The sequence below is a fragment of the Fusarium coffeatum genome, assembly GCF_003316985.1.
Source record: "Fusarium coffeatum strain FIESC_28 chromosome Unknown BRIP53273_contig_164, whole genome shotgun sequence".
Classification (NCBI taxonomy): Eukaryota; Fungi; Ascomycota; class Sordariomycetes; order Hypocreales; family Nectriaceae; genus Fusarium; species Fusarium coffeatum.
In genome coordinates, this window is record NW_022157957.1 from 65,086 (window position 1) to 78,146 (window position 13,061).

General features: G+C 49.8%; 4 protein-coding genes across 4 annotated transcripts; all 4 read right to left on the reverse strand.

The window, feature by feature from the left end:
* Positions 1-37: 37 nt before the first annotated feature.
* On the reverse strand, positions 38-2,327 carry FIESC28_07421 (uncharacterized protein; the record flags this gene model as incomplete). Its single annotated transcript, XM_031161561.1, has 6 exons — positions 38-257; positions 310-1,533; positions 1,586-1,914; positions 1,970-2,046; positions 2,105-2,159; positions 2,283-2,327. 6 exons carry the CDS (start codon positions 2,325-2,327, stop codon positions 38-40), a joined length of 1,950 nt encoding a protein of 649 aa, XP_031014371.1.
* Positions 2,328-3,335: 1,008 nt separating this feature from the next.
* Positions 3,336-6,503, reverse strand: FIESC28_07422 (uncharacterized protein; the record flags this gene model as incomplete). The annotated part of the gene is made up of 7 exons (XM_031161562.1): positions 3,336-3,983; positions 4,035-4,878; positions 4,927-5,183; positions 5,233-5,390; positions 5,440-6,010; positions 6,066-6,295; positions 6,362-6,503. 7 exons carry the CDS (start codon positions 6,501-6,503, stop codon positions 3,336-3,338), a joined length of 2,850 nt encoding a protein of 949 aa, XP_031014372.1.
* A 2,331-nt stretch (positions 6,504-8,834) lies between these two features.
* Positions 8,835-9,967, reverse strand: FIESC28_07423 (uncharacterized protein; the record flags this gene model as incomplete). The annotated part of the gene is made up of 2 exons (XM_031161563.1): positions 8,835-9,492; positions 9,546-9,967. 2 exons carry the CDS (start codon positions 9,965-9,967, stop codon positions 8,835-8,837), a joined length of 1,080 nt encoding a protein of 359 aa, XP_031014373.1.
* A 956-nt stretch (positions 9,968-10,923) lies between these two features.
* On the reverse strand, positions 10,924-11,403 carry FIESC28_07424 (uncharacterized protein; the record flags this gene model as incomplete). Its single annotated transcript, XM_031161564.1, has 3 exons — positions 10,924-11,064; positions 11,123-11,268; positions 11,331-11,403. The coding sequence occupies 3 exons, from the start codon at positions 11,401-11,403 to the stop codon at positions 10,924-10,926; spliced, it is 360 nt and encodes a 119-aa protein (XP_031014374.1).
* Positions 11,404-13,061: the final 1,658 nt, after the last annotated feature.

Genomic DNA, 13,061 nt, shown 5'->3' on the forward strand with positions numbered 1-13,061 from the left:
GTACTGGTCCTCGTCCTCGTGTCCGTAAACGTTTAGCTTAGTATGTACGCTTGAAAGGCGGCACGGGCTTGCACTCGGCCTCGTCCAGAGTGGTGCCGATGACCTTACGGTAGGACAGATCGACCTTGCCGTGGGGCTCCTTCTGGAAAGAGAGAGTGTGCTTCATCCACTTCTCGTCGTCACGCTCGGGGAAATCCTCGCGGGCGTGAGCACCACGAGACTCCTTTCGGTTGGCAGCAGACTCGGCGGTTTGGATACTATCGTCATGTCAGTGTTGATTCATACATCATAAGAAAGAATAAAACTTACGCGCACGTCAGCAGGTTTCGGAGCTCAAGGGTCTCAACAAGATCAGAGTTCCAGATCATGCTGCGGTCCTTCATGCCAACCTGGCTGTACATGCCATCAATCTCCTTCATCTTGCGGACACCCTCGTCCAAGCTCTCCTGGGTTCGGAACACGCTGACCTCAGTCTGCATAGCCTTCTGCATAGCAAGTCGGATCTCGGCGGTGCTCTTGGGGCCGTCGGCAGTTCGGACCTTGTCGAGAGTCTCAATGTGCTCGGAAGCGGCATCGGCAGCGGTGGGCTTCAGGGCATCACCAGGGTTGAACTTGTCACGGATGGTGTGCGAAACGGCACGACCGAAGACAACAAGATCCAGAAGAGAGTTGGCACCCAGACGGTTAGCACCGTGGACAGACACACAAGCGGCCTCACCGCAAGCGTACAGGCCAGGAACAACCTTGTCCTCACCCTTCTCGTCGACAGTAAGGACCTCACCAGTGTATCGTGTGGGAATACCACCCATGTTGTAGTGGACGGTGGGGAGAACGGGAATGGGCTGCTTGCGGACATCGACACCAGCGAAGATACCAGCGGTCTCAGAGATACCGGGCAGACGCTCGGCAAGAATCTCAGCGGGCAAATGGCTGAGCTGGAGGTAGATGTGGTCCTTCTCAGCACCGACACCACGGCCCTCACGGATCTCCATGGTCATGGATCGAGAAACGACATCACGAGAAGCAAGATCCTTAGCGGTAGGGGCATATCGCTCCATGAATCGCTCACCCTCAGAGTTGAGGAGGTAACCACCCTCACCACGAGAACCCTCAGTGATCAGGCAACCAGCTCCGTAGATACCGGTAGGGTGGAACTGGACGAACTCGAGATCCTGGTTGGGGAGACCGGCACGGGCAACCATGGCCATACCGTCACCGGTACAGGTGTGGGCAGATGTGCAGGAGAAGTAAGCTCGGCCGTAACCACCAGTGGCGAGAACGGTGTGGTTGGCAAGGAATCGGTGGAGAGTGCCGTCCTCCTGGTTGTAGGCGAGGACACCGCGGCACTCACCATCCTGCATGATCAGGTCGAGGGCGAAGTACTCGATGAAGTAGTTGGTCTTGTGGCGGAGAGACTGGCCGTAGAGAGTGTGAAGAAGGGCGTGGCCGGTTCGGTCAGCGGCAGCACAACATCGGTAGGCCTGGCCACCCTTTCCGTACTCCTTGGACTGACCACCGAAAGCTCGCTGGTAACTATTCAAGGTCAGTGACCGCACTAGGGGCGGAACTCAAAGTCCAGACTCACATCTTGCCATCCTCAGTTCGGGAGAAGGGGCATCCGTAGTTCTCAAGCTCGATGATGGAAGCGGGAGCCTCTCGGGTCATGTAGTGAATAGCGTCCTGGTCACCCAGCCAGTCGGAACCCTTGACGGTATCGTACATGTGCCATCGCCAGTCGTCCTCGTGCATGTTACCTAGAGCAGCGTTGATACCACCCTGAGCGGCGACGGTGTGAGATCGGGTAGGGAAAAGCTTGGAGATACAGGCAGTGTTGAAGCCAGCCTCGGCGAGACCGAAGGCAGCTCGCAGACCGGCACCACCAGCACCAACAACAAGAGCATCGTACTCGTGGTCCTGAGAAGTGTCAATTGAGGTTGTCTTTGATTCGTGGGTAATCGAGTGGACGTACGATGACAGCGTATTTGTTGCTCACGAAAGGAGAAGCCTCCTTGGCTCGCAGGGGACCGTTTCCAGTAATAACTCGGGCTGCGGACGATCCGTTAGCATCTCAGGTCGCGCGGGCTGATCGGGGTGAAAAGCGTACAAACAGGTCGGGTTGTAGAGAAAGCTCGGGTAGGGAACCTAGCGGCCCTTGTGAACTAAGAAGATGTTAGCAGAGCGCATTGACGAGACGTTGAAGCTTCTTGCGATGGCCACACAAGGTCAATCCACCTGGAGCTTTTCATGAAGCCATCGCAAAAGGCCAGGCTGGGAGAACTCACGGAAGAGCCGAGGGCCAACTTCCTCATTGCCATAGAAGAAGCCATCATCAACAGAAGTCACAATGACCAAGACCAAACTGCATCCGCGGGGAGAATCGAAGGGTAGGATTTCACGATATCCTCGGGTGGCGGAGGAGCAGGACTTTTGTTGGATCTGGTTTGGTTAGGTTGGTTTTGGAGAAAGAGAGGGATTCAATCAATTGAATGGGTTCAGCCAATTGAGTTATTCCTCTTGATGTTTTACTGGGTCTGTTGCTCTTCGCGAGGCTCTACCGGGACGGACTCTCTCGGCTCCTCGGTTGATCTGACCAATCAGCAATAGCTTATTAGCAGCACACTTATTCGCTATTCACTGGGACATTTGACAGTCGAGACGCTGTAAGCCACTGAAGATATAGTCGACTCGGAAGTCAATGACCACACTGCGTTGTAGACGATGGAGTTTCCTTGGGACCGAAACGCGTGGCCAAACGTCCAATTGGATGCCAATGTTCTTTTTGATCCTCATGACTGACTGATTCTACGTTGCAATACAATTAATAATGCCACTCTCTCGATCTTTGACCCGTCGCAACGTCCAAAGGATCGGGAGAAGTCGCCTGTAACAGACCAAATCCATGACGCCAATACCTTCCAGTCGAACTCATCACGTGCCGAAGCGGATGTGCATTTTGCCATTCGGCTCCTCATCTCCCCCCGCTACGATATGAGTTGGATGGGACGGCATGTGCTGACGGGCTGAAGAAAGTGAACATGGGCTGCCAAGTCAAGAGTCAAGACCGGGCCCGGAAGAGGAAACAGGCTTCGGGTCCGGTCTTCAATGTCCGGTTTTCGTGCCTCCAAAACCTCACAGCCAATACAATCTCGTTCTCATTATCCATAACTCCATATATTCAGTGTATCAAATAGCTTCAGCTTCTGGTATCAACTTCTATTCCGACTCCCACTCCTATGTTCCTCGTTCTAATCATGGGTTTATACCATCCGCATTAATACAATCCTTCTCTTTCATCATAACCCGTATACAACAGCACTAAGGATATCTTGCTAAAATTAATTAGACAGAACTTGTCGCAGCATAATCAAGAAATTGTCGGTCAACTTGTGGACTTCTCCCACTGGAGGCTTGGCAGGCTCTCCGGCGCTTCGTCGCAAGCGATCCTGGCGCTTAGCTCTGCGACGCCGTTCGGCCTCAATGGGATCCAGCTCATCCTCCTGCTCGGCCTCTGCCTCGTCTTCAGATCCATCGTCGTATGCCATGTCCTCGAGGTCTTCACTGTCAAGCCCAAAGTCGGCTGAGTTGAAGTTCATACTTGCTGGCATCAGGTCGTTTCCAGCATGTCCCTCGGCCGCCATCTTTTGTCGTGTCTTGTCGTTGTGCCACTTCTTTCGTGCTTCTTGCCATGCGATAAGGGAGTTGATCTCTGCGATCGCCTTCTCCTTGTCTAAAACTCCAGCACTGACGCCACCTTCAAACAATGCGTTGACGTTGAGAGTTCCATTCTTGGGGCCCTTACGCAGGAACTCAAGAATGCCCTCGATCCAGCCCATGAGCTGAGTGAAAAGGCCGTTATCGTGTGTGTGAACTTCGTGTACGAATTTGTAAAAGTTGTGCTCATGTCGTTGGCAAAGGTCGATAAAGGCTTGGACTGTCTGGTTGGGATCTGCCGAAGCGTCTTGCTCTCTGCACTTATCAACAACCTGTTTTCATGTTAGTTATTTCCTTCATCTTGAGAAAGTCCTGCTTCATACCTGGATCATGTCGTCGATGAAAACAGCAAAGTCGGTGACACTGTTGTACACGTTTGCGGACTTATAAACTCGCACAAGTGGCTCGTAGAAGATTGTAAACAGGTCTCGGAAGAGCTGAAGAGTTACCGGCTCTTCGATCAACTGCAACATCATCTCCTTGTCCCGCTGCCTTGTGCATAGCTTCAGGTACTGCTTCATGTACGAGAAGAGTTGAGCTCCTTGGCGTAACTCCTCGTCAACATTCTCCACCGCATTGTTGAAAGCGACATATGCATTGTAAAGTCGTTGAATTTGCTCTCCTGTCAGGCCTGGCTCGATGAGATCGGATCTCATGATCGCCACGATGATATCCACATCATCAACCTCGGCCTCCTCACGAATGGCAACCTTGATGTGCTCCTCCGCATGCGTGTACTTGTAGAGCTTGCTTGAGAAGGTCTTGTCGTCAATCTTTGTAGCGAGGATATCGATCGACTTCTGAAAGCTCTTGATGCCATCGTTCAGTGTCAGGGAGAAGATTCGCTGCATCAACGACCGTGTACCGAATGGTTGGGCCAAGAAGATATCGAGAACACCTGACATAACGGCCGCAGGATTGGCGATTCGAATGACGTTCTTGATGACCGAGTATGGGATGAGGGAGTGAATACGTCTCGCTTGGGCAAATAGCTCAGGGGAGTTGTCTTCGGCAAGGAAAAGGTGATAGATGACGGCGGCAATCTCGATACGAAGCCACTCGGCAAACTTGCGATACTGGATGCTAAGATCTCCAATCGTCTCCTTGTCCTTGATCTCCTGGAATAGCATGGTAAGGCCGTTGCGCTCAACAATATCACGGCGGAATCTATGAAAGGTTAGTTCAAGTTCGTCTTTGATGCGAGGCAAGACTCACTGTTCCATATACTCATCAAGTTCGGCGGCACGTTTTCTCGCGATCTCGTAGAACTGTTTTTGCTCTTCCATACGCTTCTCGTCAAGCGCCTTCCTTCGAAGGATATCCTCGACATCATCGTCTGTCGGGGTAATAGGTTCACCACTCAGGAACTCTTGCATAGCATTAGTATTGGCAAACTGAGGGTTGTGCAGGAGAGATCGCAGGAACGCTCTCAGTGAGATTCTTTGGTTCTCGCGCCAGAGGACAACGGATTGCTGTTCTAGTTAGTTTGGTTCAAATACGGGGCTAAGCTGTACCGCTCACCTCTGACAGGTCTGATTTGTCTGATTTGTCCGAGTCTTGTCGGATGGCGGGACTCAATCTTCCTCCCTCAGTAGACACCCTAGGAGACGGGAGCCTTGGAGAGTTGAGGCCCTTTGATCGATTCGATCGGAATGAGGCAGAGTCAGTCTTGCGGTGGCCTTGATAAATGTTAGTACCATGATATATCGAAAAGAGTGTGAGACGGACTTGGTGATAGCATGGATGTAACTCCATTTGGCCTCGTTGAAACAGATGAGATAGAAGAGGCATCCGATTCATTGCCATTGCTGAACATGGATGTAAAAGCAATCGATGTCGTTGTATCAGACTTGTTCTTCTTGGGCATCTCAGGTATCACACGGCCGGGAAGCTCTGTACGCAGCCGGCTGTGGAGCTTCGCGAAGTCGCTGTACCTTCGTCCAACATAATGCTCCAACTCGCCCTTCTTCTTGATGCGCAAGATAAACTCGGCATGCTTGTGCTTTCGGATCGTGTGCTTGACCTGGGTGACTCTCACGCCGGAGACGTTGACGTCCCAGCCATTGATATAGTTGCCCTCGGGCAATGTGTGCATCACACCAGTGTCAATGGCATTGCTGTCTACAATCTCAATCTCGGAGAATCGAATGCGCTCTTCAAATCCTGATGATGTTCCGATTCCGGAAACCATCATCAGCTCCACAAGTTTCCTGGCCTTGATGGCAAGCTTCCGTCGCTTCGTCTCCTCCAGGCGATCCTCCGAGGATGAGATTTGCTTTCCAGCGAATGACTCGAGAAACTACATCATATTAGCGTCACTCTGCTGATCGCGTTGTGATAGATCCATTACTCACCACCTGCAGTTTGTCTTGCCAGAACTCCTTCTCGCGCGCCTTGTCTAGGAAAGGGAAATCGCGAATGTGATGAACGAAGATATATCGCAGAATGGGCAGCTCGGACTCTTCAGGTGGAACTTCGCCATGGTCGGATCGAAACGGTGCGCCGAAACGTTGCAGGGCGGTAGTAGAGTTAAGTTCGTTGATCTCCCACTTCACCTGCTCAGATATAAGTTCTCTCTTGAGGTCTGGGACGCAGAATCATGTATTAGCTTATGCATTACACCACAAGGACAAAGCGCATCGCAACTCACAGTGCTCTTGCTTTCCAGTCAGTGTCTGGCCTGCAGGAGGCGCAACATCTTGTTTTGGTCGCACGGGCAAGTCGACAGTAGACGGAGCTGGAGCAGCAGCGTCCGCGACAACTGCGGGCGTATCTCCGGCCTCAGCAGCCATGGCCGAGATTCTGGAGTGTGTCGTGTTTGTTCGTGTAGGTGTAAGTAAGATTCGGGGGTATCGAGAACCGTTCGAGGATGCAAGATGTCGATTATCGCTATCTTTCTAGGATACAGAAAGAAAAGGATACCAAAAAAGTCGTTACTCTAGGTGTTTGGGGTATATAGTTTCCGCCTGAAAGATTGTTGGATTGATGGGGTTCGGTCTGGTATGGTAAACTACCGATACGGTGCCTTATGGCGGGGCAAGAGCTGCAGTCAGTCAGCTTCGTCTAAGTTAGTGGTTAAACTAAGGGGGTGCAACTACGTAATGCTTGCCTGTCTTGTCCTGGGTATCACGAACAGATCAAAAGTGTCTTCGAGTCCAGACAGTCAATCGCGAGAAACGAGAAAAATGATGACGCTTCACTCTCTTTTTTTAGGCTTCTCTCAACCTTTATAAGAGATTCACTTCGCTGGGCAATTGCGTGTATTAAGCGCCAAAGCGAGGGGCATGACGTGTGTCGCCAAGTACCAAGCCACATGCCCAGACACTCGCAACCCTGCTTCTCGGGTGGTTTTTGCCGTACTATGGATGAGCGGCATGAAACTCAACATATCCATGACCACTTACTGTTTTTCTTGGTGTAGTTTTACTGGTAATTGAAAACAGTCTAACTTATAAAAGTTAACGTAAGGCTGAGCAGATGTTCCGGCAAATCATCAGTCGTTGCAATAGACTCATCGAGCCCAATCTATCATTTTACTTGGTGCAGAATAAAGTACAACTCAACGTGCCTTTGCATCCAATATCAACTTGTCCTGGCTCGATCTGACAGTGTCTTACAGCACCATTCACCAAACTGACTCACTTTTCGTTCAAATCAAACAGTCGATCCTTCATGTTGATCCAAATGTCACATACATCGTCTCTCTTCATCCTACCTCGTTTACATCGTGGCTGCTGGGCAACTTGGACCAAGCAAAGCCACAAAAGCAAACAAGAGAGATTAGACATCGTCTCCAGATTGTTCAGATATTACGAATAAGCCAATCATCTGACTTAACTGACTGGGGAAATAAAGCAATGGAGAGTAAACACCTTCGTCCGCCCCGCCACGTTGACTTACGCAACGCCCAGTCTGTGCTTTACTGGTAAAGTAACTTAAGTTGAGTTAGGTTAGTATGTAAGAATTTGCTATGGCTCATGCTGACCATGATATACCACGGACAACCCTTCTATTTGTCTTCCATCACAACTTAGGGTAACCCTGCTGCGATAAATAAGGTCATCGTTTAAAAGACCAGTAGGTTGCATTGTCTGGGGATGGTCCGGCTCACGGAGAACATTCGGCCTTGTCTTCACAAGCTCCCCGAGCCTGACCAGAACGAGACTCTGCTCCTTGGCGGTCCTGGTCAAAGCAAATCTAAGCCAAACAATTTCTTGATGAGCTCCGGACTACGGCTCGGCAGTGGAGATGCGTGCCACGGAGGCTCCGAAATGTGGCGCCGACTGCGGCTCGGCGCATGAGTAGCTGCTTGCCAATCTGCTTCACACCTTACATGCATGGGTCAACAAAGGTCATATGAGACGTTATTGCGTAAGTCTCTTGAGCTGAGGATGTTATTAGCATTAATATATGTGACTGCATGTATATGGATACTGATGGTACTTGAAGTATCTCACTTCGATTGTGGTGCAAGCAATCACTATTTAACCTACCAATACCCTTCAACAGATTCGAAAGTCTGAGCAGCCATTGCCTCAGCCTAGATTCAGCTAGGACCATTCCAGGTTGAGTACTGTTTCCTTAGCACAACATTGAGCCCTATTTACATGTGTAGAAAGGGTTATATGCGTTTCCCATCCGTAGTAGTGGAGTATGTTGGACTTTGGAACAGAATCTAGATAACATCGTCGACCACGAACCAGATAATAACCAGTAAATACGAATTGCATTCTATTATTATGCATTATGCACGAAGGAGAAAGCTAAAGAGATAACGATAGGTATCCCTGCAGTAGGCAAGTCTTCTGCAGAACATAGGGTTAATAAGACTACAGGCTGTGTTAGAGTGATGTGAACGGAGCCATGAGACTTCATCGTCTCAATCCAACAGAGCCTTGTAGCCCATTGACCTGATTCCATGTTCTGCCGAGCTTCCTGTAGTGATAGAGGCAGGTAGCGTGGCACTGTTAGTCTTCTGCCCTTTTCCAGTATATTAGTTACTCTTATTTTTACAGACGATGTCCAATTTCTGAATACAAAAGAAATAATGCGATGTGCGCGCTGTGATATGTCATTAATCATGGGGTATCGAAAAAAGCAAGTAATGCTGAGCACCGCCAACATTACAGCTCATCAAAAGCACGGAGCTCCTCCCCTCTATGCTTTGGCGTATGTGCCGGCTTCTTCTTCAAATATGGCGAATCGCTCCTCTCGAGCCTGTGGCGAGGTAGTGCTGTATGTCCTGCTTCTTTATGCGACTCGATGAAGGATTCTGCAACTCGAGGCGTCCCTGAGCTACCCGCTCGCGTACTGTTCAGTGATACATACTGCGCGCCAAAGAACAAGATCACCACAGCCAAGAACACAACCGTGATACAGATCATTATGGCCCTCAGCCGTAGCCGTGTCTTGTCTTGGGACTCCTTATCGTGACGCTCCCAGAGCTCGACTTGTTCCCGGACAATGTCGACTCGGTCGCTCAGAGCGCGGATCCTGGCACGGCCATCTTGGACACGGGTGGTGAGTGATTCGATGTTCTCTTGATGCTCCTTGAACTCGCCCATCGCGGCGATCTGTGACGTGATGTCGCTTTCAATCTCGCAGGCGTCCTTCTCAAAATTTCGGTGTATGCTCTGAGACTCCTCAGCTAACTCCTTCAAGGCAGCAACGGTCGATTGAAGGGTGGACATCTTTTCAAGTACGGCATAGTATGTTTCGTCGAGTCGGCGGGCTGTTGATGTAGAAAAAGTACCTAGTTCGACCAGCGAGTGCTTCAAGCCCCTGTACACGGGTCAGCAACAGCACGATGAACGGAGAGGCAGTATATATCTTACTCGACCTGCAAGGACGTCTTGGCCTTTTCTTCCTGGATCTTTTCTTTGCTCGGCCTTGGTTCTACCGGCACAAAAGCGCTGGCAATCTTATTTTCCTCTTCTCTCGAGAGCATTAAGCTCGGCCTCCGACTCTGGTCGGGGCTCATATACGGTGTTACGCCCTCCGATCGCGGCATGATATCGACTGATACTCTGCCTTGGTGTATCGAGTTTGGAGATAGAGGATGCGAGATAGAAATGTGGTGTGCATGAGAAGCGCGGTCCTCGTTATATCGATCGCGTTCCTTCTCCTTCCGACGGTTGAGCTTCACGGGTGACGCGAGCTCGGTAATGGATCGCTTAAGCTGGTGACGACTGCCTGAGCGTATGCTTGAGACCGAGTTAACAGAGTCTCTGGGACTCGTAAGGCCTGCGGAGGCCATGGCGTGAGCGAGCGTTATTTGTCAAGGCTGGATTGGGTTGGGTTGGGCTGGGCAGCTGTGTGGCTGATCCCGATTCGTTCTCACATGCAGCTGGAGAAGAAAAAAAGAGTCGACAGAGACGCCTGGACCCTGTGACGCATGAGGTGTGGGTTACCCAAGACGGCTTCTGGCAGTTGATTTTCTGGATTTGTTGCGTGGTTACATCAGGCGATCGTCGAATGGTCAACCTCGGAGATGGTTTAGTGGATCCATATCTACAAGCGGCCGGCAGTTTCACATGCCACTACCGTTTAGAGAGTAACATCTCCACTGAAGGTCGAGATAGCATCCGAATACGTTCATAGACACTAAAGATAGTAGCATATAATGATCGCGATTTTATCAAGCTACTACGTTGGCATTACACAAATGTTTCTCCAAATGCTGCCACATTGGACATCTCATATGGTGTCATAATCACCATTATACCCACAGTGCTAGTGATTAAGTTCGACATTCACAAAGCTAACGCGAGGTTTCTGCGACAAAACCAAGGAATGCTGCATTTGCCGAACGGATATCAGGGTGCTATCATTCCATATCATTACCTCCCATATAGAGCATCAGCAAGTAGGTCGAGAACGGAGGCCTCAACTCATGCTTGCGCAGCCGAGATTGGTTCAGGTAACAATCAAAACCAAGAGCAAGCCCAGATTGCAAGCGAAAACGACCGCAATTAGTCTATAGCCAAGCAATCCGAATATAGTCTCTCATCTTCCGCCCAGTACTAGTAGTCGCATATTCCAACGCCGAGGTATATTGTGCTGCTTCCAAGTTCTCTAACCTATTCTTTCCGTTGCAAGTTGTAGTTGTAGTCTGAGGTATGCCGCGTAAAAATCATGATGCTGTCGATATATGTGTCTTTTTCTCCCCTCTCCCCTATTCCACTTCCGAATTACTTCCATACATCATCTCGTTTATGAGTTGATCAGCTTGTTGCGCTTCTCCTTGCGCTTTAGTCGCTCGACTCGCTTCTTGTGCATCTTCTCGGCCATCTTCTCGTATCGCTCCTTCTCCTCCTTCTTGGCTCGCTTTTCCTTGATGGCCTGGACCTTGCGCTGGTTTGGTGGTTAGATGGTGGTTCTGTACACAGACAGACAGAAATTTTGCACTTACCTGGCGCTCTTCCTCCTTCTCTTCCTTCATCTCCTTCTCCTTGGCCTTGACCTGCGCCATCAGCACGCGGTCTTGCGATCGCTTCTCATAGGACTTCAGGCCAGAAGTAGGACGGAAAGCCTTCTTGGGAGCATGCCATTGCTTGCCTATAGGGTGGTCAGCTTGTGAAACTTTGTCGCGCGCGATATAAAGTGGGAATCTCTCTCACCATTCTTGCGCATGCCCAAGTTCTTCTCAGCCTCAGGAGCGGGAGTTGGGTGTGTCTTCTCTGTATCAGACATTTTGTTGGTGTTTGTCTATTCTTGATACTCTGGCGTGTCGATTCAACGATCTTCGCGCGCCTTCACCAAATTTTCTGCCAGTCAAAAAAAGTTGCAGCGGGGCATTATCTTGCAGGCGGTGAGTGAACTGATAAAAGTCTGTGGCTGTGCTCCCCACAAACTTTCTTGGCTGTGGCTCAAATCCAGGGTCCAAAGACGGGATGGGATGGCTCCCCACACTTTAAGTAAGGGGCAGATAAGGGGCGATCTTGTTACGTCGCTTCATGCTTCGGTTTCACTTTCTGGAGACTGCAGCCCCCTTCAGATGGATCTTTTAATGATCTACTACTGACTTCGGCTTTTCTCTGACCCGTCAAACTCTCTGAATCTCAATAGTTCGACATAGCTGACGACTTCTTCAATAATGTGCCCTCCCGTCCCACTTGGCTGTCCGTCGAGTCGAGGGAGAGTTATACGCTATTGGCCATGTCTTCAGCTGCGAACGGGTAAACCCCAATCCATACATCCACCATCTCCCTTCTGCAGTGACTTGACTAGGGGTTCTCGACTTGCAGAATTTTGAAGTGGCTTTGGGTTTGACGCACGGAAACTAGAAGCCGACACACCGATGAAGTGACATGATTGATTGGACCAGGGCTATCAGGAACTCGTATTGCAGGAACTGCATGTTCGTTTACGTATAAGTCAGGAACTTGCAAACTCTGATAGGTCCTATACAGGTATAGCACATATGCATCAAGGGAGATAGCCTGGCTGAGTTATATTTCTCCAGAGCCTATCAGTGGTGAGGAGCAACAACTTCGTGTACGTGTTTTCATGTCCGATTAATTAACATAATTTACTAGATGTCAGCATTCAAATTATTATGCATTAGTCTGCAGAGACATTAGACAATGGAGAGGCATTCAATTGTCACATGTGGAGAGACAGCGCCTTGGAGAATCTCCGCATATACCTTATGTTTAATGAGGCTTCAACACAGAACAGGCAATGCAGCATGAACGCCTATAAATGAAAGCTTATAAGCATTAAACCGTTCGACTTGTCGTGAATAACATGGCAATGTCATAGTGGGACGTGTCTGATGCGGGTTTGTAGGCCAGATTAGGCCTTGTTCCTCGGTATAGCGGCCGAATCCCACCTTGAGATGACATGCCATGGGACCCATAGCCAAGATCGAGCCTGGTCCGTCCACGAAATGACGATGAACCAGCGTGTGCTAAATTCGGGTACAGTACATTTCTCAACCCCATCAAACGCACAACAGGAGAGACTAGTATCTGTCAATATCCCCGAGGCCTCCTTCACCGCAACGCAGGGAGATGGAGTTGATGACGGAATGGAAAGGAAATCGCAATTAACTGCGCAAATTGGTTTATACCAGTCGTGATAATAATAGGAATGTCCGCGTGTCGAATGGTATTGCATGGCTTTTTTGCTGAGATAGTTGGCGAGATTGCTTACGCATGTAAAAGGAAGCCTTCATTTCACCGAACAAAACGAGCGTGAGGTTATTCGAGGATAAGCTGAAAGGCGGCAGGCTTACCTGAACTCCTCGAGGCTAGAAGAATTGGCCGCTAGAAGCATAAAAGACGAAATACTTTAGTCGCCTTATGCTAGCTTAGACCAGCACTTAGGCCACTCTATTTTGGCAGCCT